This window comes from Saimiri boliviensis, chromosome 11 (genome assembly GCF_048565385.1).
Source record: "Saimiri boliviensis isolate mSaiBol1 chromosome 11, mSaiBol1.pri, whole genome shotgun sequence".
Lineage (NCBI taxonomy): Eukaryota > Metazoa > Chordata > Mammalia > Primates > Cebidae > Saimiri > Saimiri boliviensis.
The window spans coordinates 39,424,053-39,449,893 of record NC_133459.1 but is presented as its reverse complement, the minus strand read 5'-3'; the positions used below and the strand labels follow the sequence as shown (position 1 = coordinate 39,449,893).

The 25,841-nt window shown below is 42.2% G+C and overlaps 1 protein-coding gene across 5 annotated transcripts in view; it reads right to left on the bottom strand.

The window, feature by feature from the left end:
* Nucleotides 1–24,395, bottom strand: part of NFYC (nuclear transcription factor Y subunit gamma) — an 83,133-nt gene extending 58,738 nt beyond the window's left edge. Inside the window, exons 1-2 of one of the 5 annotated variants that reach the window (XM_074380608.1) lie at nt 24,130–24,395; nt 7,638–7,811 (exon numbers count right to left, since the gene is read on the bottom strand). In XM_074380608.1, coding sequence (XP_074236709.1) covers nt 7,638–7,644 — 7 coding nt within the window. In that variant the 5' untranslated portion in view covers nt 7,645–7,811; nt 24,130–24,395. The other 4 variants (XM_074380609.1, XM_010347530.2, XM_010347527.3 and 1 more) reach the window with 4 other exon arrangements.
* Between the last annotated feature and the right edge of the window lie 1,446 nt (nt 24,396–25,841).

The following is a 25,841-nucleotide window of genomic DNA, read 5'->3' as shown; positions in this document are numbered from 1 at the left end:
TCCCAAAGGGCACTAAGTCTGCTGCAGCAGACTTTCTAACCAACCCACTTCAGGTAAAGACTTCTGAACCTCTTCCAGGGTCCATTTTCTCTGTTCTTTCTACATCCAAATAGCAAACCTATATAAAAGTGCCAAAAGGAAAAGAAACATGAAAAATAAAAAGTAAAAACCACCTAGAGAAATAAAAGAAACATGCAAAAAACTGAGTGGGAATCAAATCTCCAAACTTGTACAGGCCAGTTTCTAAAAAGCTTAAAGGCAGATTAGGACACCTGAACTCGATGGGCCTCAATTTCCCCACTTTACAAAAAGGGAACTAGATTAGATCCCTAAGTGATTCCCGTCAGCCTAATTTAGGAGTATTCAAACTCTGTATGCATATATTATCAGTAATAAGGATAAGCAAAAATCATTTCATTCATGAAAACAGCCATGATCAGCTTTTAATACACTTTTTGGGTTACTGAAACCCCCACAAAAGTATGTAGCTTCCTTAAAAAAGAGGCCTTTTCTTGTCTTAAGAACAAAAGCCCCAAGTGACCACGATTGTTGTTTTTAAACCTACACATCCCTGGAACTGGAATTTTACTTGGTAAAGCCAATATCAATTTTGCCAAACCTCACTCTGTCTGAATATGATTCTTTCAACGCACAGATAGGAAGCAGACACCAGTGCTGACTGACCATGTCCAAGAGGAAGTGACTTAATAGGACAGGAAATCAAACAGATCACAAAATATCAACCCCACCCCTGGGGGGGGAAGGAAGTCCTAAAAATAAATGACACTAGGCATGCGGACTAGATTAGAAAGAAACCCCCTTGAGTTTCCACCAATTATGTTAGGAAGGTATCTCATAGTAGGTATCAACTGTGTGAAGTTTATGCTAGTGTTTAGATTTTTGATGAGATCAATGATTTATTTTTTTTTTTAAAGTGTTCATCCCACAGTTGGGTACAGTGGCTCAAGCCTATAATCCCAGCACTTTGGGAGGCCAAGGTGAGAGGATCACTTAAGACTAGGAGTTTGAGGCCGGGCGCGGTGGCTCAAGCCTGTAATCCCAGCACTTTGGGAGGCCAAGGCGGGTGGATCATGAGGTCAAGAGATTGAGACCATCCTGGTCAACATGGTGAAACCCCGTCTCTACTAAAAATACAAAAAATTAGCTGGGCATTGTGGCGCGTGCCTGTAATCCCAGTTACTCAGGAGGCTGAGGCAGGAGAATTGCCTGAACCCAGGAGGCAGAGGTTGCGGTGAGCCGAGATCGTGCCATTGCACTCCAGCCTGGGTAACAAGAGCAAAACTCCGTCTCAAAAAAAAAAAAAAAAAAAAAAAAAAGACTAGGAGTTTGAGATCAACCTGAGCAACAAATCAAGACCCAGACTCTATTTAAAAAAAAAAAAAAAAAAAATCAGTTGGGCACAGTAGTACATGCCTACAGTCCCAGCTACTCAGGAGGCTGAGGTAGGAGGATTGCTTGAACCCAGGAGATGGAGGCTGCATTAAATCATGATCGTGACACAGCACTCCAGCCTGGCACACCAGCCTTGGCAACAGAACAAGACCCTATCTGCAACAACAACAAAAAAGCATTCATCTAACATTTACTTGCTTACTACACTCCAGGCTATAACTAACTCCCATGCTTGAAAACTGAAAGGATAATCACAAAGCAAACAAAAAAATGGTTCCAGTTTACTTTATAAATATTTGGTATACATACTAAAAATGTAACCTCTGCTTGGTAAACATCTACAACCACTACAACTTACCTGCATTATAACACAAATCTCATAATGCAAATCGAACTGGCGCTGAGATTTTATTCTGAGAGGTTCCTATATCTAACAAGACTTCTTAAAAAATCAGCATACCCATTTCATCTTATTCTGAGAGGCCCTTAAGTTTTGAAAAAGGGGTTAAAATTCTTTCACAGAAATCTTGATGAGTAAAGGATTGATGGTCTCAATGTATGCATTAAATAAATAGGGTCCTGTCAGCATAAATAGGAATATACAGGTGAAGGCAGTTTGAAAGGAAATGTGTCAGGTTTAAACTAACTCCTTTGTAAAAATATTAAAATACTGGCATTTTTTTCTTTGATACCATACCTACCTTCATAAACTTTTCATCCCCCACCCAAATAGTCTGAATTAATAACAACTAATATTATGCAGCTCTTCACAATTTACAAAGTACTTTGACATACATGATGTCATTCAAGACTCACCACTAAATAAGAAGGCACTATTTTTAGGTCCCATTTTTACAAGTGAGGAAGCTAACTGCTAAATGGCTGACTCTCCCAAACCTACAAAGCTGGTGATAAAGGTGACTAGGGCTTGAACACAGACCTCTTGACTTTAAATGGTTTGTACCATGCTGCCTCAAATATTGTGATCAGAGCAAATAAATGTCCACATCTCTAGACCCCATCTAAGCCTCCCCCACTTACACACACAGCCACCAATGTCCTAAATTACAGTTAGCTCTCTAGGTCTTTGCTCTTTCTGGAAGCAAAGTTTTCTTCATTTGTTTAGAAAACATTTATCTGGCTAAAGTGTTAAACACCATTTGACATACACTAGAAAATATCTTAGTCACTAAAGGTCTTGCACAGGCATGCCCATGTGCATTTTTCCAGGTAGTGGGTTAGATTCTCAAAGAGTTTATGATCCAAAAATGGTGAAGAACCTAGGCTAGAGGCAGTGGCTGGGCATCTTTCCAAGAACCCAAATCCACAAAGTTCTCAAGTTTATGGTTTAAACCTCACACTGTACCACACCTTCACTTTTGCCTCCCCTGCTGCAGGCCTTCTCCTAGGGCCAATAGGGTCAATTCAGTACCTACAACTGTTTTTTAAATCATATATAAAACCTGGAACAATTGATAGTATATAAACAATCAATGACTTTTAAAAATAAAGTTAAATCAAAATAATTACCTCTTAAAACATAATCCTTAACACATACTTGTTTCTTTTAGGATTTAAATTACCAGAATGAACATTTTATTATAAGCATTCCAATCCCCCAAAAGTTTCATAAATACAACTACTCTGAACTTCTAAAATACTATCCCCTTCACTAAGAACCCTCTAGATTACAAAGAAGACAAGGTAGCATGCAAAGAATTCTGAATCTGTTAGGCAGTTCACTCAACCATCATACCAAAAGAATTTAGAATTTTTTGCTGGGGGAGGGAAGTAAAAAGAGTGGGAGAAAGAATGAATGCAGCCCTATTGTCTTATTGCCTGAAAACTCATAATCTGAATCTATAACATATTCCTACTAACCACTCGACTTGAGTATCAGAAGTACAGTCTCTTTTCATCTTAAATAGAGCTTTTCAGTCCAAATTTGTATAAACAAACTTTGTCCTTCAATCTTTCCACTCCTCGGCAGTTTTTCAAGGTCACTTTTGCAAGCAGCGACAGAGGCCTGCATCCAGGAACTTTGACTTGCTCTTATCATTCCAACTCCAAAAGCCCCAAATCTAAATCCTGTCAGTCCTCTCAGGTAAATCCTTTTTTAGAGGGGAAGCTAGAGAAGGCAAATCAACACCCTCGAAACTTCTCCTCTAATAGGGCCTGCTCCTTTTCCCTACCCAGAGACTGAGTGCTGCTGGCTCACGGCTCCACACTGAGTCTGCTGCAGAAATGTTCCAATGACCTTCATTCCGTATTTGCAAATAAAAAGAAAACAAAGAATTGCTTTTTAAAATCAGGTGTATTACAGATCTTAGTATGTGGGATTGAAGATTTCACTGTTCATAAGAACGGGCTGGTTACTGATTAGCAACTTACATTAGCTTTATATCCCTAAAGAGAAATAGAGAAATATAAATACATAACATATATATATATATATATATATATATATATGGCAAAAGACAGGGTGCCTATACTTTTAACTTTCCTATTCACAAACTGCAGGATTTTAAATATTTCATACGGAAAAATGAAAAGCACTTTGCTCTTATCATTTTAAAGAACTAAATTAACACCTGATAAAATGTGTGAAATCTGTGGAAAAAGACCTGCTCTTGTCACTGTCAATATAAGTGAAGATGTTTCTCACCAGCATTCTAAGCTAAAATGTGCATTAAAAACAAAGATTGTTACTACATTAATTAGTATTTATAAGAATCTAGAGCTAGACAGGTAAATCAAGAAAGTTATGGGAAATTTTCACATTGGCATGTGGGCCTTCACCATTAGAACCTGCAGCAGTGCAAATCATATTTTCACACAAATTTCTAACAGCAACAGTGTTGCTTCCATCTCTGAAAACATAGATGTCAACAAAGTGCGTGGAAATAGAAAAACTTACAACAACTCAGCTTATTCCGTAGGAAAGCTTCAGTGCACTTGAACAAAGGAAAATTATTTGGAAAACAGTTAAGTTTACCCAATGCGAAGAGAAAAGTGCTTTGCTTCTGTGTGCCCCTGAAAAATGATTAGCCTTTCTCCATGTACCTGATCTTGTCGATACCCAACTAGGAAAGAAATCCTAGTTGAAGGACATGCAATATCTAAACACAGCAAGGTATTCTAGGTGCACCAAAAGGTATGCATGGAATGTAAAGTGGCCATTTTCTGAACAGTGCAACTTGTCTACACTCTCTGAGGCTAAACAGTTTCTATCATTTCAACACAAAACAAAGAATTAAACTTACCGGGAACTGCATTAATTTTACATGTAGTTATTTATACCTCCTCGGACTGGGAGAATTTAAGTCACTCCTATCCCTCCCCCCCAAAGGACGGAGGAAACAAAAGGCAGCAGGAGATGCAGAAACCTGAGTCTGGAATGTCCACTCCAGTGAAAAACCGAACAGCTGTCCTCCCACCCCCCAACAAACTATTCGCCATTTTTCTTTGTCTTTCAGCTGACCCCTGCCTCAGTGAAAAACTCCGAGGCTCCAATGAAGCCCTGCAGCCTCCTTCCACTTTAACAGTCAAAGGCATTCAATCTAGCATGCTATTTGACACCAAACCTTGCCTCCACAGTAGTCCCATTGGCTGAACTGCTTTATCGGCTAAGAACACAAAGCCACGATTGGCTGTTCACGTCATCAGTTACCTCTTTTGTACACTTCCTGTTTTAAAGTTACCTTGAGAAGCAGAACAGGGGTCAGATTCAGACTTCAAACTATGGGGAACTCTAAAGCGTGGAAATGCCCAGCAAATGCACACAGCAGTTGCACTAGGACATCATGTGCTTCTAAAACAGAATACTGAAAATTTATAATTGTTCTTAAAAACAAGCCAAAGGGTTGTTACTGTTCCCACCCACGGGATTTCTTATTGGCTGTCAGAGTTCCATTTAAAAAATTTAAGGTAATTTAACTGCTTCTGATTGGCCATTAAAGACGTCTGTAAGATATTGCTACGGTATCCTATGGCAATAGATCAGAGAAGCAATGTGCACAAGGTCGGAAAGTTGTGACCATCTTCAGTTTTGTTAAGCATTAACAGAAGAAGAAAAACAAAACTAGGTACGGCAAATCCAAAGAAAATGCAGCTTCTTTAACACTAACAAAGAGTGATGCCAATGGTCATACGATAGTTTGCAAGATTTCTAAAAGGCATCTGTCATTATGTTAGCGGCACTTTAAAAGCACAGATTGGTATCAAGGCAAAGCACTTTATTTTAAAACACAAACTAAATAGGAAAATTTTAAGGTAATGTATGAAGTCAGTGGCAGGGGCAGGGGCATTTCCAGAAAGTCAACCAGAAACCCAAGAAGGAAATATAATGATGGGGGGCGGGGGGTGACAAATAAGTTAGAAATCAATGAATACAATCAATCATCCCTTGGAATCCATGGGAGATGGGTTCCAGGATACTCCCAGCCAACCCTCTCAAGGATACCAAAATCCGTGGGTGCTCAAGTCCCTAATATAAAATGGTATAGTACTTGCATAAAACCCTTGCACGTTCCCATGTATACTTTTTTTTTAAGATAGTGTCTCACTATGTTGCTAGGCTGGAATGCAGTGGCTATGCAGGTGTAGTAATCACAGCACTACAGCCTCGAACTCCTGAGCTCAAGCAATTTTCCCACCTCAGCCTCCAAAGTAGGTGAAACCAGAGATGCATGTCACCTTGCCCAGCTTGTTATATAAGTTAAATCATCACTAGGTTACGTATAATACCTAGTAAAATGTAAATGCTATGTATGTAGTTGTTATACTGTATTGCTTAGGGAATAATAACAAGGAAAAAAGTCTGAACATGTTCTGTACAGACACAATTTTTTAAAAAAATTTTTGACCCATGGTGGGTTAAATCCATAGATGCAGAGGGCTGATGATGTATTATTAAAGGCACATTATAATTTGATGGCCTAACTAATTTATTTAGGGCAGACACAGAGTTTGACATCACAGAGGATAAATTTTTTTTCCTTCTTTCTTTTTTTTTTTTTTAAGATAGGCTCTGGCTCTGTCATCCAAGCTGGGGTGTTGCTAGAGTGTAGAGGCACAATCTCAGCTCACTGCAGCCTCTGCCTCCCGGGCTCAAGCAATCTTCCCACCTCAGCCTCCTGAGTAGCTAGGACTACAGACGTGTGCTACCACGTCCAGCTAATTTTTTTTTATTTCTTTTCTTTTTTGTTTTTCTTAATTGATAGAGAGAGAGGGGCTCTCATCATGTTGCCCAGGCTGGTCTGGAACTCCTGGGCTGAAGGAATCCTCCTGCCCCTGCCTCCCAATGTGCTGGGATTATAGGCGTGAACCACTGTGCCTGGCTGAGGACAAATTTTTTTCTCCCTTTTTTATTTATTTATTTTTTTTTTGAGATGAGTTTCACTCTGTTGCTTAGGCTGGAGTGCAGTGGCACAATCTTGACTCACTGCAACCTCCACCTCCTGGGTTCATGTAATCCTACTGAGTAGGACTACAGGTACCCACTACCAAGCCCGGCTAATTTTTGTATTAGTAAAGACAGCGTTTGACCAAGTAGGCTGGCCATGAACTCCTGACCTCAAATGGTCCACCTGCCTTGGCCTCCCAAAGTGCTGGGATTACAGGTGTGAGCCACCACACCCCAGCCTTCTACCATATCTTCTTCTTTTTTTTTTTTTTAGACAGAGTCTTCCTCTATCACCTAGGCTGGAGTGCAGTGGCACAATCTCGGCTCACTGGAACCTCCACCTCCCAAGTTCAAGCAATTCTCCTGCCTCAGCCTCCCAAGTAGCTGAGATTACAGATGTGCACAACCACACCCAGCTAATTTTCATAGTTTTAGTAGAGACAAGGTTTCACCATGTTGGCCAGGCTAGTCTCAAACTCCTGACCTCAGGTGATCTGCCCACCTGCCTCAGCCTCTGAAGGACTGGGATTACAGGAAGGGCTGGGATTACAGGCATGAGCCACCACGCCCAGCCCCATATTTTTAAGGATAAGCACAGCAGAGTTGATTTCAGAAGAGATATTATAAGTATTCTTACTTGTTTCACTGTGGTTATTGAAAACATTCCAGGGTGCTGAAGTCTACCAGTGGTAATCAAAGATTTTCTTATGGATTTTGGACCAACTGCTTAGGGTTTTTAAGAGGTAGCTCCTAATATGGTGAAAATCAATTAGTATGTTTTTTTCTTTTTTAGCAAAACATTCAAACACAAACATCTTACCATTCATTACTTGAAGCCTTTAACAATCTTCTTAGATCTGCTTCCTACCATCAAAGCTAAACATCCGGCCGGGCGCAGTGGCTCACTCCTGTAATCCCAGCACTTTGGGAGGCTGAGGCGGGTGGATCACCAGGTCAGTTCTAGACCAGCCTGGCCAGCACGCTGAAATCCCGTCTTAAAAAAAAAAAAAAAAAAAAAAAAAAAAAAGCTAAACATCCTACGACTGAAAAACATAGTTGTTTTGCTAGGTAGATGAGATCTTTCCTAGAAATTCCTGATTTGACCATACTTGAGAATTCATCTCTGCAGAGATTTAGAAGAGACCCGAAATTGAAGCAAGGTGGTCTGTCCTATCACTTTGCCATATTAACTTCTCTACATATATTCCATTCATTTTCCATGATGAAATGAAATCATTTCTGAACACCAACTAGTGCCAGGTTCTGTGCTAGGTGTATCATAGACTTTACCCCTCTAATTCTCACTACAATTCCCTGTTACCTGTGAGAAAGAGTGAGGTTCCAAGAAGTTAAAAAACTAGCCCCTAACCATACATTTAGATTCACACTATGGTCCCACCTAGAGTGGTACTCTTTCCACTGCACCGCACTGCTTACCAAGACATGGAGCACCTCGGAGCACATCCAAGGAAATTCTTAGGTGCCATATATATATGTGTGTGGGTAGATGGCATAAACCATTATCCAACTTTGACAAATTCAAAAATTAAAAATCTAGGCCAGGTGTGGTGGCTCATGCCTGTAATCCCAGCATTTTGGGAGGCCAAGGAAGGAGGATCACTTGAGCTCAGGCATTTGAGACCAGCCTGGGTAACATAGTAAGACTCCATCTTTTTAAATTTTTTTTGAGACAAAGTTTTGCTCTTGTTGCCCAGGCTGGAGTATAATGGCACAATCTCTGCTCAATGCAAATTCCACCTCCCAGGTTTAAGCGATTCTCCCACCTCAGCCTCCCAAGTAGCTGAAACTGGAGGCATGCACCATCATACCCAGCTAATTTTGTATTTTTAGTAGAGACGAAGTTTCTCCATGTTGGTCAAGCTGGTCTTGAACTCCCAACCTCAGGTGATCTGCCCGCCTCAGCCTCCCAAAGTGCTGTGATTATAGGCATGAGCCACCACGCCCAGCTGCAAGACCCCATCTTTACAAAAAACACAAAAATTAGCTAGGTGTAATGGCATGTTCCCATGGTCCCAGTTACTTTGGAAGCTGAGACAGGAGGACCACTTGAGCCCAGGAGGTCGAGGCTGCAAAGAGCCGTGACTGTCCCACTGCTGCATTCCAGCCTGGGTGACAGAGTGAGACTCTATCTCAAATACGTAAACAAATACATAAATATGAAAATTTTAAATCTGATTAATGTTAAATTTGATCTGCTAGTTACAGACCTAGCTTAAGACTGACAAAATAGTACCCTAAAAGTTGTTACAAATTTTGCTACTAAATTATTAGAAACATTTAACCAGTAACAAACCACATTTATAAGGACATGAAACAACTACAACTAAATAAATCATTAACAAGAGTACACTGTTAAAATTTGAAGGGGTTGTGAGACAATTTCACAATGGCATCCAAATAAAGAGTTTGGTTATGCTAACAGGATGTGTTACAGGTACTGTAATTTCTTTTCTCAAAAGTTTAGATTACAGATTCTGAATAGCTACTCTCAGCCTGGGAAGAAAAGGCAGAAGGCCAACAGGCTAGTTGGCCATACCTGTACTGGAGTTTCTCTTAACCCCAGAACACTGGAGGGCCAGTCAGCGGACAAGGCAAAGAAGCTCATCTGAAGGGTGGGAATGGGAGGCAGAAGAATAGGGAGAACACATTCACCATCTCGCTGATTCTTAGTGCCAATATGGTAAAACAACTAAGCACTTGGAAGTCAGGCAGTGTTAGTTTCAAATTCTGACTCTACTTATTAATTATATGACACTGAACTAACCCTGAGCCTCAGTTTCCTCAACTATAATGTATAGATATCACCATGTATATCAGAGAGCCACTGTAAGGATTAAACAAGCTAATATATGTAAAGCATATTGTACTATGCCTGAATAAGCACTGAAAAAATGGAAAATATTAAATGTCATCCAATTCAACTTCCTTGATTTATAGAAGGTTAAGTTTCAGAGAGGGAGAAGACCTGCTTAAGGCCCTAAAGCTATTTTGAGGAAATACCTCTCTTCTATCTCTAGCACACTCTGCAGTCCTGCAGAAACCAATTCCTTAGCCATAAAGGACAATATGGGAAGACTACCAGGTGCCATAAAATTCTCCAGTTTTTATGCTGAAAACCCATGCTTTTCACCACTAATCCCAGTGAACAATCTCATCACTATTCCAAAAACTGGCCCTTCCACTCTGCTTTGGATGTACGAGATTAAACCAATGATGACCTCTGACACTCTGTGAAGGTCTTCAGCATCAGTACTTGGCAGTTTGCAAGGAAAACACTTCAACTCCTACTTCTCATCAACGCCTACCTTAGAACTCAAGCCACACTGGGAGGAGAACTCAAATTATTCTTGAATTTCCATTTAGCAGCTGAATCCATTCACTTACTATAGCTTTCTCTTCTCCTGTGTGTTATTACTGTGGACTAAGAACCTAACGGAACCTCTAGGATTTCAGCTAACATTCTTCCCTGGTCCTGGATCTCAGCAGCCCTCTACACTAGACAACTGCATCTTCTTACCCTAAAAAACACTCAAATCATAATGAAACAAAACCAGTAACTCTGGTTACACAGTTGAAGCTTCAATACTCTCAAAGAAGGTAAAGTGAGAATTGATGCTCTTAGTTGGGGGACTGATTTTTGAATTACAGCTACCTGCTTACTAGCTGTATCATAGTGGTCAAGATATTCAACCATTTCTGAGTTCACTTCCTCATGTGTAAAATGGAGGAAATAATACCAACTCACAGGAGTGTTGAGGCTTAAATAAGTGAAAGCACTCAACATATTATCTGGAATGTGGTAGGTGCCCAATTAATATTTAAATATACACTTGCTTATATAGCATGTACACATTATTATTTTTTAACATGCCATTTTTTTCATACATTTAACTCTATTTTACAGATGATAACATGCCTCTTTTACCAGAGAAGGGCTTCTTGAAGGCAGCAAGTGTCTTATTTGTATCCACATATATCCATCCCCAAAGCATAAAGATATAAATCAAATCTGATTCTAGCCACGTGTCAGCGAAATAACAGGGAGTAGCAGGGACTCAGGAAAACTGGCAAGTGTGTGTCCCATCTAAAGGAGTGATCATTGCACAGCTCCAACTGAAACGGGCCATGAATGAACTCTGGTTCACTGCAGTAAGAGTTTCTTTTTTTTTTTTTTTTTTTTTTTTGAGACAGAGTTAGTTGCCCAGGCTGGAGTGCAGTGGCATGATCATAGCTCACTGCAGCCTTGACTTCCTGGGCTCAAGTGATCCTCCTGCCTCAGCCTTCTGAATAAGTAGGACCACAGGCACATGCTACCATGTCCAGCTAATTTTTATTCTTATTTTTTGTAGAGATGGAGTCTCCCTATATTGCCCAGGTTGGTTTCAAACTCCTGGGCTCAAGTGATCCTTCCACCTCAACCTCCCAAAATGTTGGGATTACAGGCGTGAGCCACTGCACCCAGCCCAGATTCTTTAGAAGAAGTAAAAGACAGATTGTTTTAATGTCAAATCTTTCTATTTTAAATTTTGGTTCAAGTTTAAAAAAAAAAAATTATAGCTGGGCGCGGTGGCTCACAACTGTAATCCCAGCACTTTGGGAGGCCAAGGCGGGCAGATCACGAGGTCAGGAGTTTTGAGATCAGCCTGGCCAACAGTGAAACCCCCTCTCTACTAAAAAAAAAAAAAAAAAAATACAAAAATTAGCCAGGCATGTTGGCAGGTATGTGTAGTCCCAGCTACTCAGGAGGCTGAGGCAGGAGAATTGCTTGAATCCAAGAGGCAGAGGTTGTGGTGAGCCGAGATTGCACGCACCATTGCACTCCAGCCTGGGCAACAACAGCAAAACTCTAGCTCCAAAAAATATATATATATATATATTCTAAGAAAATTGAGGACTGCCAGATTAAAACTTCTGACCCATTATCTTTTACCCAACTTGGTCCTGAACAACTAGTAGCTATTTCTCATATCAAATCAAATCAAATCCACCTTCAAGGTTCAACAAACAAAAATGTGTTTACACATCTTCAAAATAATCTGACAGAAGTTCTGAAGATAATCCCCAAAAAAGGCCCAGAGACATTCTGAGCAAAGACCACATCATTAGAATAAAGGAACACTGCACTGGTGCTCAGTAAATGGTTACTCAGTGAATGAAGGAATGAAATAAACTAATAAATGGACATTAACGAGATGATAAATTCTGAATTATTTTTTTTTTTGAAAATAAGTTATATTCTCCAAAGCATAAATTAAGACCAATGGATGGGAAATTATTCTGCAAGGACCCACTTCAGCTTTCAGAGCTGTCCAAAGATGACACAACTTGTCTTAGAAGCTAGGCACGGGCTGTTTGAACACTTGACAGGGATGTATAAAGGCAACATGAGAGAGAGCAGTCAGGTGCAGCAGCAGCAGCAGCAGCAGCAAAAAAAAGCCCAATCTTTGCAGCTACACAGATTTAGATTTTAATACCTCCTCACCACTTTTTAGGTGAGTGACCTCATGCTAGTTATTTAACCCCACTGAGGCCAGTTTCCTGCACTAAAACATCTTGCAAGCTTTTAAGGCCTAGGATAATTTCAATTGTTCAATAAATACTTATAAGCATAGCCACTGTGCTAAATAACCTCTGGAAATCCTAAACAAGACACAGTTCCTGTCCTTAAAGAGAATAAAGTCTACTGTAAGAAAGAGAAATGTTAAAATAGACAATCATAATGCTGTACATTAAGAGTCACAACACAGGCAAATGCAAAATGCTACTGGAGGACAAAACTATGGCACCTAACCCAGGGCTTAAGTAAGTTTTAGGCTGGTCAGAGGAAGCTTCTTGGGAGATTTAAAATCCTGAGAATAAAAGTCAAGACAGACAAAGCAAACTGCATGTGCAAAGGCCTGAGGCTGACAGAAAGCATTACCTTCCTGAAAGGCCTACAGTTTGGTATAGCGGCAGCCCAGAAGCAAGCAGCTAGTGAAGTTAGAAAGGGAGGCCGGGGGCAGTTGTTCATGCCTATAATCCCAGCACTTTGGGTGGTCAACTGAGATCAGGAGCTCAAGACCAGCCTGGCCAACATGGTGAAACCCCATCTCTACTAAAATGCAAAAATTAGCCGGGCGTGAATACCAAGAGAGGCTGAGGCAGGAGAATCACTTGAACCTGGGAGGTAGAGGGTGCAGTAAGCCAAGATGGTGCCATGGCACTCCAGCCTGGGCAACAGAGTGAGACTCCCTCTCAAAAGAAAGGTAAACAGGGTTGGACAAAGCTAAGATAGTAGAACTTTACTCTAAGGACAATGATAAGCAACCAGTGAGTCTCAAACATGAGACTGGCACAATCAGTCCCACGTTTAAAGTGTAATTCTAATGGTGCCAGCCCCATGTTTAAGATTCTTTAGCTCCTTACCACTGGGTACAGTGTGGAGAATAAGCTGGAGTAGGGGAAAGGGTGGGAGGACGCCAGCACACTAGACCACCCACTAACGTGGAAGACAGGATGGTAAAGTTATCTGGGTAATGGAAAATGCAGTAGTGAAGACACTGAGTTCAAGATCAGCCTGGACAACAAAGCAAGACCCTGTCTCTACAAAAATTAAAAAATAAAAAATTAGCCAGGCATGGTGACACACTTGTAGTCTTAGCTATTTGGGAGGCTAAAGCAGGAAGATTTCTTGAGCCTAGGAATTTGGCGTTACAGTGAGCTATGATTGTGCCACTGCGCTTCAGCCTGGGAACACAGTGAGACCCTGTCCCTAAAATAAAAAATAAGCCGGGCACGGTGGCTCACGCCTATAATCCCAGCACTTTGGGAGGCTACAGCAGGCAGATCACTTGAGGCCTAGGAGTTCAAGACCAGCCTGGCCAACATGGGGAAATCCTGTCTCTACTAAAAATATAAAAATTAGTCGGTCATGGTGGCATACGCCTGTACTCCCAGCTACTCAGGAGGCTGAGGCAGGAGAATTGCTTGAACCTGAGAGGCAGAGGTTGCAGTGAGCTGAGGTCACACCACTGCCCTCCAGCCTAGACAACGGAGTGAGACTCCATCTCAAAAAGACCATACAAAATAAAAATAAGCCAGGCACAGTGGCTCACACCTACAATCCCAACACCCTGGGAGGCCAAGGCAGGAAGATCACTTGAACCAAAGAATTTGAGACTAGCCTCGGCAGCATAGCAAAACCTCATCACTACTGACAATAAAAACATTAGCTGGGTAGGCATGGTGCTGCATCCCTATAGTCGCAGCTACTCAAGAAACTGAGGCAGAAGGATCACTTGAACCCAGGAGATCGAGGTTGCACTAAGCTATGATCATACCACCGCATGCCAGCCGGGACAACAGAGTGAGACCCCACCTCAAAACAATTAATTAAAATAAAAAATAAAGAAGATTTAAAAATCAGTAAGACCCAGCAGTTAATAAAGCATGTAGAACAACAACACTGTGCTATGCCTGATAAATAGCATGTACTCAAAAAATGGCACCTCCCACTATTATTGTTATTGGCAACTGGATTAGATGACCTTTGAAATCACATTCATCCCTAAGTGTCTATGTTACCTTGAAGATGTATCTTGTTCTCAGAAAAATCCTCTCCCACAATTACCAAGCTATCTTATGCAAAATGATTCATTTTTTATTCATAGACTTTACCAGAACTGCTCAACTGGGCTCCTCTACACGACAGTCATAACATGAAACGTTTATTAGGTGTTCTCACAAACAGCAGTCCATGACCAAGTAAGTCTGAGTAACACTGCATAATGCATATTCCTCTTGAAGAGTCACAGGCACATAAGCACCAAGGCTCTGAATAATAATTCTGCGATAAAGAAAGGCATTTCACTTTGGCCATGATTTTGTCAAGGATCCTTTTCTTATTCCCAAAGGACACTGATTAGCACAACACAGAACTAATGTTCAGTGGAACAGCTTGGAAAATGCTGCTCTAAACCAACTTACAAATTTTAGTGGAGTAAAAAGGCTACAGGAAAGTATACTCTGACAACTTTCCAAAATGGTTAGAGTTTTACACACATTACGGCGTTTTCCTTTTTAACTTAGTACTACTGAAAATGACATTAAATACCACCATAAATAGCAATCCTTTGCCTCCTAAATGATTGCCAACCAACCATGCTTGGCTTCTTAAAAGGCTCCAACTTTGTCATTTCATAATGAGCAAATTCTATACTACTTACCTTCAGGGTACAGTAATAATTTTTAAAACAGTTTAAAATGACAAGGATGTCAACTGTGCAGATAATATAGACTTTATTAACCCTTTCTCTCTTCCTTTTAAAATGAACAGATCTTGCCAATGTCAAAGGGATATATCTTCTTAACGCTGGGCAAAGAATCTCACTTCATAGTGATCACTGGACAATTTACAGCTCTGGAGGCCAAGGGTAACAGAAATCAGGGATTGTGAAAACCTTCAGTAACTCACATATTTAAGCCAATGACATGATACAAAATATTCTATACTCTTAATTATCATTTCCTATGAGTCATCTCATTCCTCTAACTGAAACACTACTCAAGATCACTATGGTTCATACTCATGAATGTATTTAAGGATAGGACAATTATTAAATCCTATTTATTAAGGATATACTATTGACTTTAAATGAAGGCTATTCAGGCTAGGTGCTGTAATTCCCGCACTTTGGGAGGCTGAAGCAGGCGGATCACCTGAGGTCAGGAGTTCGTGACCAGCCTGGCCAACCTGGTGAAACCCTGCCTCTATAAAAAATGCAAAAATTAGCCAGGTGTGGTGGCACACACTTGTAGTCCCAACTACTGGGGAAGCTGAGGCAGGAGAATTCCTTGAACCCAAAAAGCAGAGATTGCAGTAAGCCAAGATTGTGTCACTGCACTCCAGCCTGGGTGACAGAGCAAGACTCTGGTAAATAAATAAACAAATAAAAGGTATTCATTTAAACAGGACATCTTATATATAGTACCTTGGACATGGATTTTTGTTTGTTTGTTTGTTTGTTTGTTTGCATTTCTGAAGAGGGAATCCTACTCTGTCACCCAGGCTGGAGTGCAGCAGCACGATCTCGGCTCACTGCAACCTCCGCCTCCCGAATTCAAGTGACTCTCGTGCCTCAGCCTCCCAAGTAGCTGGGACTACAGGTGCCTGCAACCATGCCTGGCTAATTTTTTATATTTTTAGTAAGCCCACCTCATATTCCCAAAGCGCTGGGATCACAGGCATGAGCCACCGCAACCAGCCAGACATGGGTATTTCAATTTAAACGTACTCTACTGGAAACATTCAAGTGCAAATATTAAACTCTAGTACCGCTCTCTAAACTACAAGTTTATACAATATAAAATCCTCACTGTATAAAAGAAAGTAGTGAATTTACAAGTAATCTATCTGCAGATCTGAAAATACTGAAATGGAAAATACAACCCCAATACTGAAAATGACTACAGGTGCTGTCTCACTGCTATCAGGTACGTAACTACTAAAACATGGAGAAGTGTGGGAAGGGTGCAACAATTCCTGCAAACTGGCAAAATTTTCTGCAGGCAGAGAGATTTTTCCTGAACCATTCCACAATGCTTTTTTCCTGCTTACTTCAAAGAAAACGTTACTCAAGGGACTACAAATCACACAAACCACACTAACAATCCTACCTCAACTGGTAATTTCTACTGTTAGAAAAATTTTAAATGACTATAATGCAAATCTCTCCCTCCGGTCAGAATGAAAACATTGGTTGTTCTGACTTTAATCATCAGTGCTATTTGTCAAATATGAAAAAGTTTTCATCACACTGCAATCATTACCACTCAACACTCGGGGATCAACAAAAGAGATCAGGAAACAACCTTTCCCTGAAACAAACGATCCTACTACTTTGTGCATTCACAAGTTAAGACTGACCTCACACTGATCCACTGAAAGTCAGCTCCTAAACCACAACAGCACAACTAAATTAGGTTATGTCTTTCATGTCAAGTGGTTGTTCCCCCATATAGAAATCTTTCTGTATATAACAGAGCATATAATTACAAAAGGCCTCCCCCCGCCCATCAAGAAAGCTGTAACTGGCTGAAAGGACAGATTTTATGCTGTTCTAAAATGAAAATGTGTTCTCTCACTTATTTAGGTCCACTAAGTGACAGACATCTACCACACACTATTATATTCATTTCTCTTAACTACCGTATAAGGTTGGTATTATTGCCATTATTTTACAGAGGGAAAAACAAGAGCCTGCCCCAGCACACAGATAGGGTAAACGCATTGCAGACAGAATTCTTCCCTGGGTCTAACTCCAATCAGCAACTAATACTGTCCCCTCCCAAAGGCACTTTTTGGCCAAAGTTTTAAAAATCCATTTCCTCCCACAATTAATCTCCTTAAATTATGTTGAGTGCTTTGAGTCTCTGTAAGAAAACACTAAAATGACCTTGGAGCCTTCCTAAATTGTGACAGTGCATGCATGAAAAACTGAATAAACAAAATGAAAAGAGAGGCTGTAAGACATCAGATAACTCACAACCGGTTTCCTCTGAGAACAAGAAACAGAACAGAAAAGAATAACTTACTAGCTAAGGAATGTTCTTCCTGATTATATGCCTGAGGCCAGTATGAACCTCAAGAAGGTCATCTGTGACCCTACTAATGTCTTCTGCCATTCTGACTCCCAAGAATGAAATAAACTTGTCACTTAAAGTCATCTCTGCCATCAAGTCAATGCTTCTACTGGACAGGCAATGCTAACCAGTGGAATGAACACCTGTGTGGAAATACAGTGAACTGGGCAAGATTCGGCTCTGCCCTTGCATAGCCAAGTCACCCTGTCAAGGTCATCTCACTCTTTTAGAGTCTCAGCACAAAGGACACGCCTGAAAGAACTTAAACTCACTTCCTGAGCTAAGATGCCAAGACTTTTTTCTTTTCCCATAATATTCTGGGTTTTTTTTTCCTTAAGACAGTTTCACTCTTGTCTCCCAGGCTGGAATGCAGTGGTGCAACCTTGGCTCATTGCAATCTCTCTCTCTCTCCCCAGTTCAAGTGATTCTTCTCCTTCCTTAGCCTTCCAAGTAGCTGGGATTATAGGCACCCACAACCGCGCCAGCTAAATTTTTTGTATTTTTAGTAGGGGGGTTTCGCCACATTGGGCAGGCTGGTCTCAAACTCCTGACATCAGGTGATCTGCCTGATTCGGCCTCCCAAAGTGCTCGGATTACAGGCATGAGCCACCGTGCCCAGCCTCTTTTCCCAAAATATTCTATGATGTCGACACAGTGCTTAAGAGTAAGGGCTTCACTTACAAAGAATTAAGAATTACAAATCTATGGCTCATGCCTGTAATCCCAGCACTTTGGGAGGCCAAAGCGGGCAAACCAAATGAGGTCAGGAGTTCAAAACCAGCCTGGCCAACACAGTGAAACCCCGTCTTTATTAAAAATACAAAAAATTAGCCGGAGGTGGTGGCAGGCACCTGTAATCCCAGCTATTCGGGAGGCTGAGGCAGGAGAATCGCTTGAACCCAGGCGGCGGAGGTTGCAGTGAGCCAAGATCGTACCATTGCACTCCAGTTCGGGTGACAGTACCAGACTCTGTCTCAAAAAAAAAAAAAAAAAAAAAAAAAAAAAAAAAAAAAGAATTACAAATCTGTGTGTGAAATCTGGGCTCTGCTACTTTCAGGCTGTGAGACCTTAAGCAAATTACTTAACTCTTCAGTTTCCCCACATGTAAAAATGAGGGTAGCTATATTGTCCACCTCATAGTGTATGAGGATAAACGTACATAATACATTTACATCCTAGCTGGTACAATGTAAGCACTCAACAGAAGTAGTAATTATATTATTCTTGCATTTGATTCATGGATCCTTAGTGACTCAGTACCTTTGAACTAAAAGATGTAAATTTCAAAATTACCTCAAAAACAAACCCTGCATAGCTTGGCCAGGCACAGTGGCTCACCCTTATAATCCTCGCACTTTGGGAAGCCAAAGGGGGCAGATCACCTGAGGTCAGGAGTTCAAGACCAGCCTAACATGGTGAAACCCAGTCTCTACTAAAAATATAAAAATTAGCTGGGCGGGGCACAGTGGCTCACGCCTGTAATCCCAGCACTTTGGGAGGCCAAGGCAGGCAGATCACAAGGTCAAGAGATCGAGACCATCCTGGCCAACATAGTGAAACCCCGTTTCTACTAAAAATACAAAAATTAGCTGGACGTGGTGGTGCGTGCCTGTAGTCCCAGCTACTCAGGAGACTGAGGCAGGAGAATTGCTTGAACCTGGGAAGTGGAGGTTGCAGATTGCGCCACTGCACTCCAGTCTGTCACCTGGAGACGGAGCAAGACTCTGTCTCAAAAAAATAAATTAAAAAAAAATTAGCTGGGTGTGGTGATGCACATCTGTAATCCCAGCTACTATGGAGGCCAAGGCAGGAGAATTGTTTGAACCCAGGAAGCAGAGATTGCAGTGAGCCGAGATTGCATCACTGCACTCGAGCCTGGATGACAGAGCAAGACTTTGTCACCCCCGCGCAAAAAAAAAAAAAGACGCCCCCACATAGCTCCCTAGCATAGATGGGTTGACCCTACATATGGTTACAATCCTGTGGTCTGAATCCTCATTTCGCTTTGCCTCCATTTCTCTGAAAATAAAAAGGGGATAAAAATACCTCGTAAAATATTCTCTAGTAGTTTTGGAATTTTTTTTTTTTTTGAGACGGAGTTTTGCTCTTGTTACCCAGGCTGGAGTGCAATGGCGCAATCTCGGCTCACCGCAACCTCCGCTGCCTGGGTTCAGGCAATTCTCCTGCCTCAGCCTCCTGAGTAGCTGGGATTACAGGCACGTGCCACCATGCCCAGCTGATTTTTTTGTATTTTTAGTAGAGACGGGGTTTCACCATGTTGACCAGGACGGTCTCGATCTCTTAACCTCGTGATCCACCCGCCTCAGCCTCCCAATGGGATTACAGGCTTGAGCCACCGCGCCCGGCGGGATTTTTATTTTGTTTGGAGACTGAGTCTTGCTCTGTCGCCCAGGCTGGAATGCAGCAGCACAACCTCAGCTCACTACAACCTCCGCTTCCTGAGTTCCAGCGATTCTCCCGCCTCAGCTTCCAAGTAGCTGGGATTACATGTGACAACCACCATGCCCAGCTAATTTTTGTATTTTTAGTAGAGACAGGGTTCCATCACATGTGTGAGGCTGGTCTTGAACTCCTGACCTCAAGTGATCCACTCGCCTCAGCCTCTCAATATGCTGGGATTACAGGCATGAGCCACCACATCCAGCCTCTTGTAGTTTTGACCAAAGACAAAGTGTATAGTATAAATGAGATAACAGAATTATTTGTCACAAGAATTAAGATGACATGGACACAGCCTATAAAGTATAAAGCATGGTATGATTTCTGCTTTGAAGAAGAAACTGAGGCCGGGCGCAGTGGCTCATGCCTGTAATCCAGCACTTTGGGAGGCCAATGCAGGTGGATCACAACATCAGGAGTTCGAGACTATCCTGGCTAACATGGTGAAACTGTCTCTATTAAAAATACAAAAATTAGCTGGATGTGGTGGTGCACGCCTGTAATTCCAGCTACTCAGGAGGCTGAGGCAGCAGAATTACTTGAACCCAAGAGGTGGAGGTTGCAGTGAGCCAAGATTGTACCACTGGGTGACAGAAAGAGACTCCATCCCCCAAAAAAGCAGCAGCTGAGGTTCACAAGTTTTAAATATAAACTCAGACCTACTGAGATTTCCTGAGAGTTAAAGATTTTTAGAGTAGTCAACTCCAGGTGATAACAAGATGGCCATGGGTGTAAGGGGCTAACATGGAATGAAGGTGACCAACAATGTTGAAGGGCAGGTTGCTCCAGAAATGCCCGCTGAATAGTAAAGGTACTGTATACATATACACTCATTTTTCTCACTTTGGCTAGCCTCAGTAAAAAAGAAACTAAGTTACAGATCTACACCATTCTTCATATTTGGTTAACTTGATGACGGAGCCAAAGGAGGCTGAAATGACCAATGTACAAAACGCATGGCAAACCCTATTTTCATTTGTAGCTTTGCCTCTATCTTCCACGTGAAATGTTACTGCAAATAAAGATGAGGGAGGGCTTCAACTAAGCACATCAAGACATAAGGCAATTAAGACCTCCAACTCACTGGTCTCCCCTCAAAACCTGATTCAAAGGTTTCCATGCAAAATTGGAACTGCAAATATTCTGTCCCATCCAGTCTTAATTTTACACATTGTTCATGATAAGCATATCCTACAATCAATATCCCACAGTCTGAAGAAAGCACTAGGCCTTTGAATAGGTCCTGGTATTCAGAGACACCCTAAGGAACTGGTGATGTTTGGAAAACCTCTCCACTGAGCTCTTTACACTATGCATGTAGTAGTTCCTCACTGCTTGGCATAAATTACTTTCGTATACAGAAAGACTATCTGCAATATGTTCTGAAACCTGGTTTTAACGAATGCAGATATTTCAAGTTTCTGTACATATTTTTCCCCATTATCTAGCTGGGTTCAGGAAAAACGCAGCAGTTTACTTTGTAAATCTTCCTTTACACAGTAGAAACCAAGGGATATGATTCAATACCTAGCTGAAGAACCCATATTCTATGTAGTTACAATTCTGTGGTCTGAATACTTAAGCAGCACAACAAATTCTTACAAATTATAGTTTTCCATTTAATATACTCTTAACACCCAGAAATCAAAGTAGATGATCCACTTGGAAATATAAAATTATCTGGAAGTTTGATCAGTCAGGTTTATGCTGATAGCATAAGGTAGCAGATAAAATTACAGGCTTTGGCATCAGGCAACCTGGGTTTGAATTCCAGCACAACCACTTAATGAGTGACACTAGACAAGCTACTTAACCTCTCTGATTCTCAGTTTCCTCATCTGCAATATTGGGATGATAATGCCTACCTACTGGTGTTAAAATGTGCCCCAAAATACCAATTATCTTCCTCTATTATCAATTCCCTTCTCCAGAAACTTTAGTTGCATTCATAAAAAACTGAATAAATTTGAAAACCATGGAAGTTTCTTGAATTTGGTATGAAAACAGAAGAGTAACAACCAAAGCTAAAAGGACAACCTAACAAAAACAAGGAAAAACAAATTAGGGAAACACAGGTTTAACATAAAGGTGTTTCCACGGCCCTCACATATTGGGAGGAGCAAATGTAAAGCAATATAATAACTATGATTAAGATTCAGGGGAAAAGGAACAAATCCCCAACAAGTTGAATGGAACGACTCTAAGAGGAATAAAAATCTCGGAATACGAACCAGAAAGTGTTGACAAGTCCTGTTCCTCAAGAAGCCATCCATTGACTTTTTTTTGTTTGGAGCTGCTTATTTGAAAAAGCACTGCTTATTTGAAAAAACAAACAGGCGGACCATGGTGGCTCACACCTGTAATCCCAGCACTTTGGGAGGCCAACGTAGGTGGATTACCTGAGGTCAGGAGTTCAAGACCAGCCCGGCCAACATGGCGAAACCCCTGTCTCTACTAAAAATACCAAAAAATAAATTAAAAAATTAGCTGGCCGTGGTGGCGGGCACCTGTAATCCCAGCTACTCGGGAGGCTGAGGTGGAGAATTGCTTAACCCCGAGAGGCCAAGGATCTCAGTGAGCCAAGACTGCACCACTGGAGTCCAGGCAGGGTGACAGAGCCAGAGTCTGTCAAAAAGAAAAGAAAAAACAAATAAAACATCAAAGTACACATGGGAGTGAGTATACTTTTTAGGCACGTATACAAGGAAATAAAACCAAGATCCAAAATTTCTGGCTAGCTCCTTTCCCCTTAAAGAGGAATCTAACAGTATTTACTCAACAAGTAACTACCAAGTACCTAATATTTGCTAATGTAGCTTTGGAAATTCAGCTATGACCTGTATCCTCCCTAGAGCCGCTGCAAATTTTCTCTTTTTGGGGGGGGGAGACGCAGTTTCACTCTTGTTGCCCAGGCCGGAGAGGAATGGCTCAATCTCACCGCAAGCTCCGTCCCCCACCCACTCGCCCCCAAGTTCAAGGGATCCTCCTGCCTCAGCCTCCCAAGTAGCTGGAATTGCAGGCATGCGCCACCACGCCCGTAGAGACGGAGGGGCGGGGGTTCTCCATGTTGGTCAGGCTGGTCTCGAACTCCCAACCTCAGGTGATCCGCCCGCCTCAACCTCCCAAAGTGCTGGGATTACAGGCGTAAGCCACCATGCCCAGCCAGAGCAGCAAATTTCATATACAACATCTCAAAACTAGCTGCATGGTCCTGAGACTCAATAATCTACAATTGCTCTATTAATACATTCCCCAAGTCTGAAAATGTTCCTTAAAATGCTTCCTACATCAGACTTCCTCACTGTAAATCTGACACTACTTAATGCTATGCTTCCTAGCCTCGGACAGAACACAACTATCAATAGGATCCCTTTCTCGGTTTACTTGCTCCTCACATCACATCCGAGGTCAAAACCTCAGTATTTAAATGCTTACACTCTCCAGCAAAATCCCTGATCTGATTCTACCTTTCATCTATGCCCCTAGTCCTGATGCCTTTTTCCCTATACCATACACTCACACCGTGGACTTCAGGGCCACTTCCAAACTGGGTCACACTAGCACCCCTGGATCTCGAGGATCCTCTCAGCTGGTCACTTGGGTTTCGGTGTCTCCAGGCCTGGAACCCTGTGGGCCAGCACATCCCCATGTTGGGCTATACATGTATCAGGAAAAGCATCTATGAAAGTGAATGTCCCCCATTCCAGGCCATAGCCCAGGTTACCCCCAAAGCACCTGCCAGGCCATCATCCTCTCTTCCCCCCTTAAGGCCGCTAGGCTCGCACCCCCGCCGCAACCCCACGCCTGCGCCGCAGGGGTCATTGCCCCCACCGCCCTAGACCCAGACGCGCGCATCCCGCAGCCTCAGATTCCTTCATCACCCCCTAGGCCGGAGCCGGCGCGACCAATAAGGTGCCAGGTCCGCGGCCTCCCCGCCACCAACCAATCACGAGCGAGCCCCCCCGCCGTCGCCTTCCGCCAATGGGAGAAAGCCCGCGGGCCGGGCCGACGAGGCGCACGGACCCCACGAGCGCGGCGGCGGGGACGACAGCGTCGGGGCTGGCGAGAACACAACATGGCGGCGTGCAGGCCGGACCGAGCTACAGCAGCGGCCGCGCGAGGAAGTGAGGTCTCCGGCGGAGGGAAGCGCTGCCCCTCCCCCCGCTACTCCCCTCTCACCCTCCCTCGTACGGAAGCTCCCGCACACTCACACGCCTTTGCTCGGGAGTCCAGGAAGAGCAGGAACCGCCCCCGCGCTCCTGCGGAGTCGGGCAATGCAGAGGCCCAGGCACGGCGGAAGGAAGGGGAAAGCGTGCGTCACGGAGAACGGAGCGCGCGCGAAGCGGGGGCACAAACAAGATGGCGGCCACGCCGTTTGCACGGTCTCCCCTTTTCCCCTCCCCCTCCCTGGGCCTAGACACTCAGTGTCGTGCTGCACGCAGAAGCTGAGCTGCTTGAAGTCTCGCGAGAATTGGGAAGGGGCGAGGACAGTGAGACCGAATGAGATGTGAGAGTTTTGACCCCACCCCCTTTCGGGGGATCTGGAGGCGTTGCCCGGTGACCTCCACTGAGCTTTCTATCCTTGTGACTCTCTTTGGTGCGAGCTTGAGTTTTTGGAAATAAGTAGGGACGTGTGTGTGTATTTGTGTTTTTAATTTGGGGAGAACTGGAGGATGAAGGTCGACTTGGCATGCCAGATTAAGCATGCTGTTCAGGTAGACAGCTACTGGCGCCTTAAATTCATAAAAGAGAGCATTTGACACCAAACTGTAAAGTGATACCCTCCAGAATAAAGAACAGTACTTAGCAAGAATAGCCGGTAGCTTTACTTCGACATAGACGTTGTTCTCGTTTGAATGCAGATTTTAAAACTTTATCACGCAGTTGAAAACCACAGCTACAATGAGCATGGACTTTTTCAATTATCTCTTTCATTTCCATTGGTCCAAAGGCATCAGGATTTTATCCATTTCACAATGATAAAACTGAAGCTCAAAAGGTTAAGTAACTTGATCTAAGTAAAGCCCCACAGCTAGTAGCTGTCAAAACCTAATCCGAATAACTTCAAAACCTATAGGTACAGTAAGAGTTAGTGCATGAGGTAACAAGCACAGAGAGGAATGACTGCCTCTGCTGATGGTAACCTTGAAGTTTACAAATGACATTGGAGCTTTTCTGACACGTGTTGCATGGGTCCTCAATAAAATCTACACACTGTTGTTACTCCCTGTGGGTTTATAACCCTGGTGATAAAGCAATTGAGCATAGTGGAATAAACCCTTAACTTAAATTCAGGAAAATTGTTTTCAAATTCAATTTAAATAAATCGCGCTTTAGGCACTCAATAAATATTTGATGAATAAATGAACAAAACCTAACTATAAGACACTTGACTTCAGGGAGTCTCAATTTCTTCATTTGTAAAAAGATCTAATTCCTAACTCTTGGTAATGTGGGGAGAGTGAATGAAATAATGTGAGAGTGCTTTGTAAATTGCAATGTGTTATAAAAAAGTTACTGCAGTAAGCTATGAACATGCCACTGCACTCTAGCCTGGGTGATAGTGCAAAGCCCTGTCTCAGGAAAAAAAAAAAAAAATTATAATGACAATGACATTTTCAGACTTCAGAAACGGCGTAAAATTATAAACAGGGAGACTCAGTAAAATAGTATGTTGGGATTGTAGAGAGACAAATTAGCTAATGGAAAAAAGCTAGGTAAGTCTTTCTACAAGTATGTATTGAGCAATTATTGCATATGCTATGCTTACCAAAGAAATGTAAAAATGTGTAGGAAGAGTGATTATTGTTGTAATTAAGTATTGACCGCACTTAGGGTCTGCAGTCCATTTTCTTCCAAGAGCCTGGAAATTGGGTTGCCCTCAGAAATAAATAAAAATCTACGTATTAGGGGAAATTAGCCA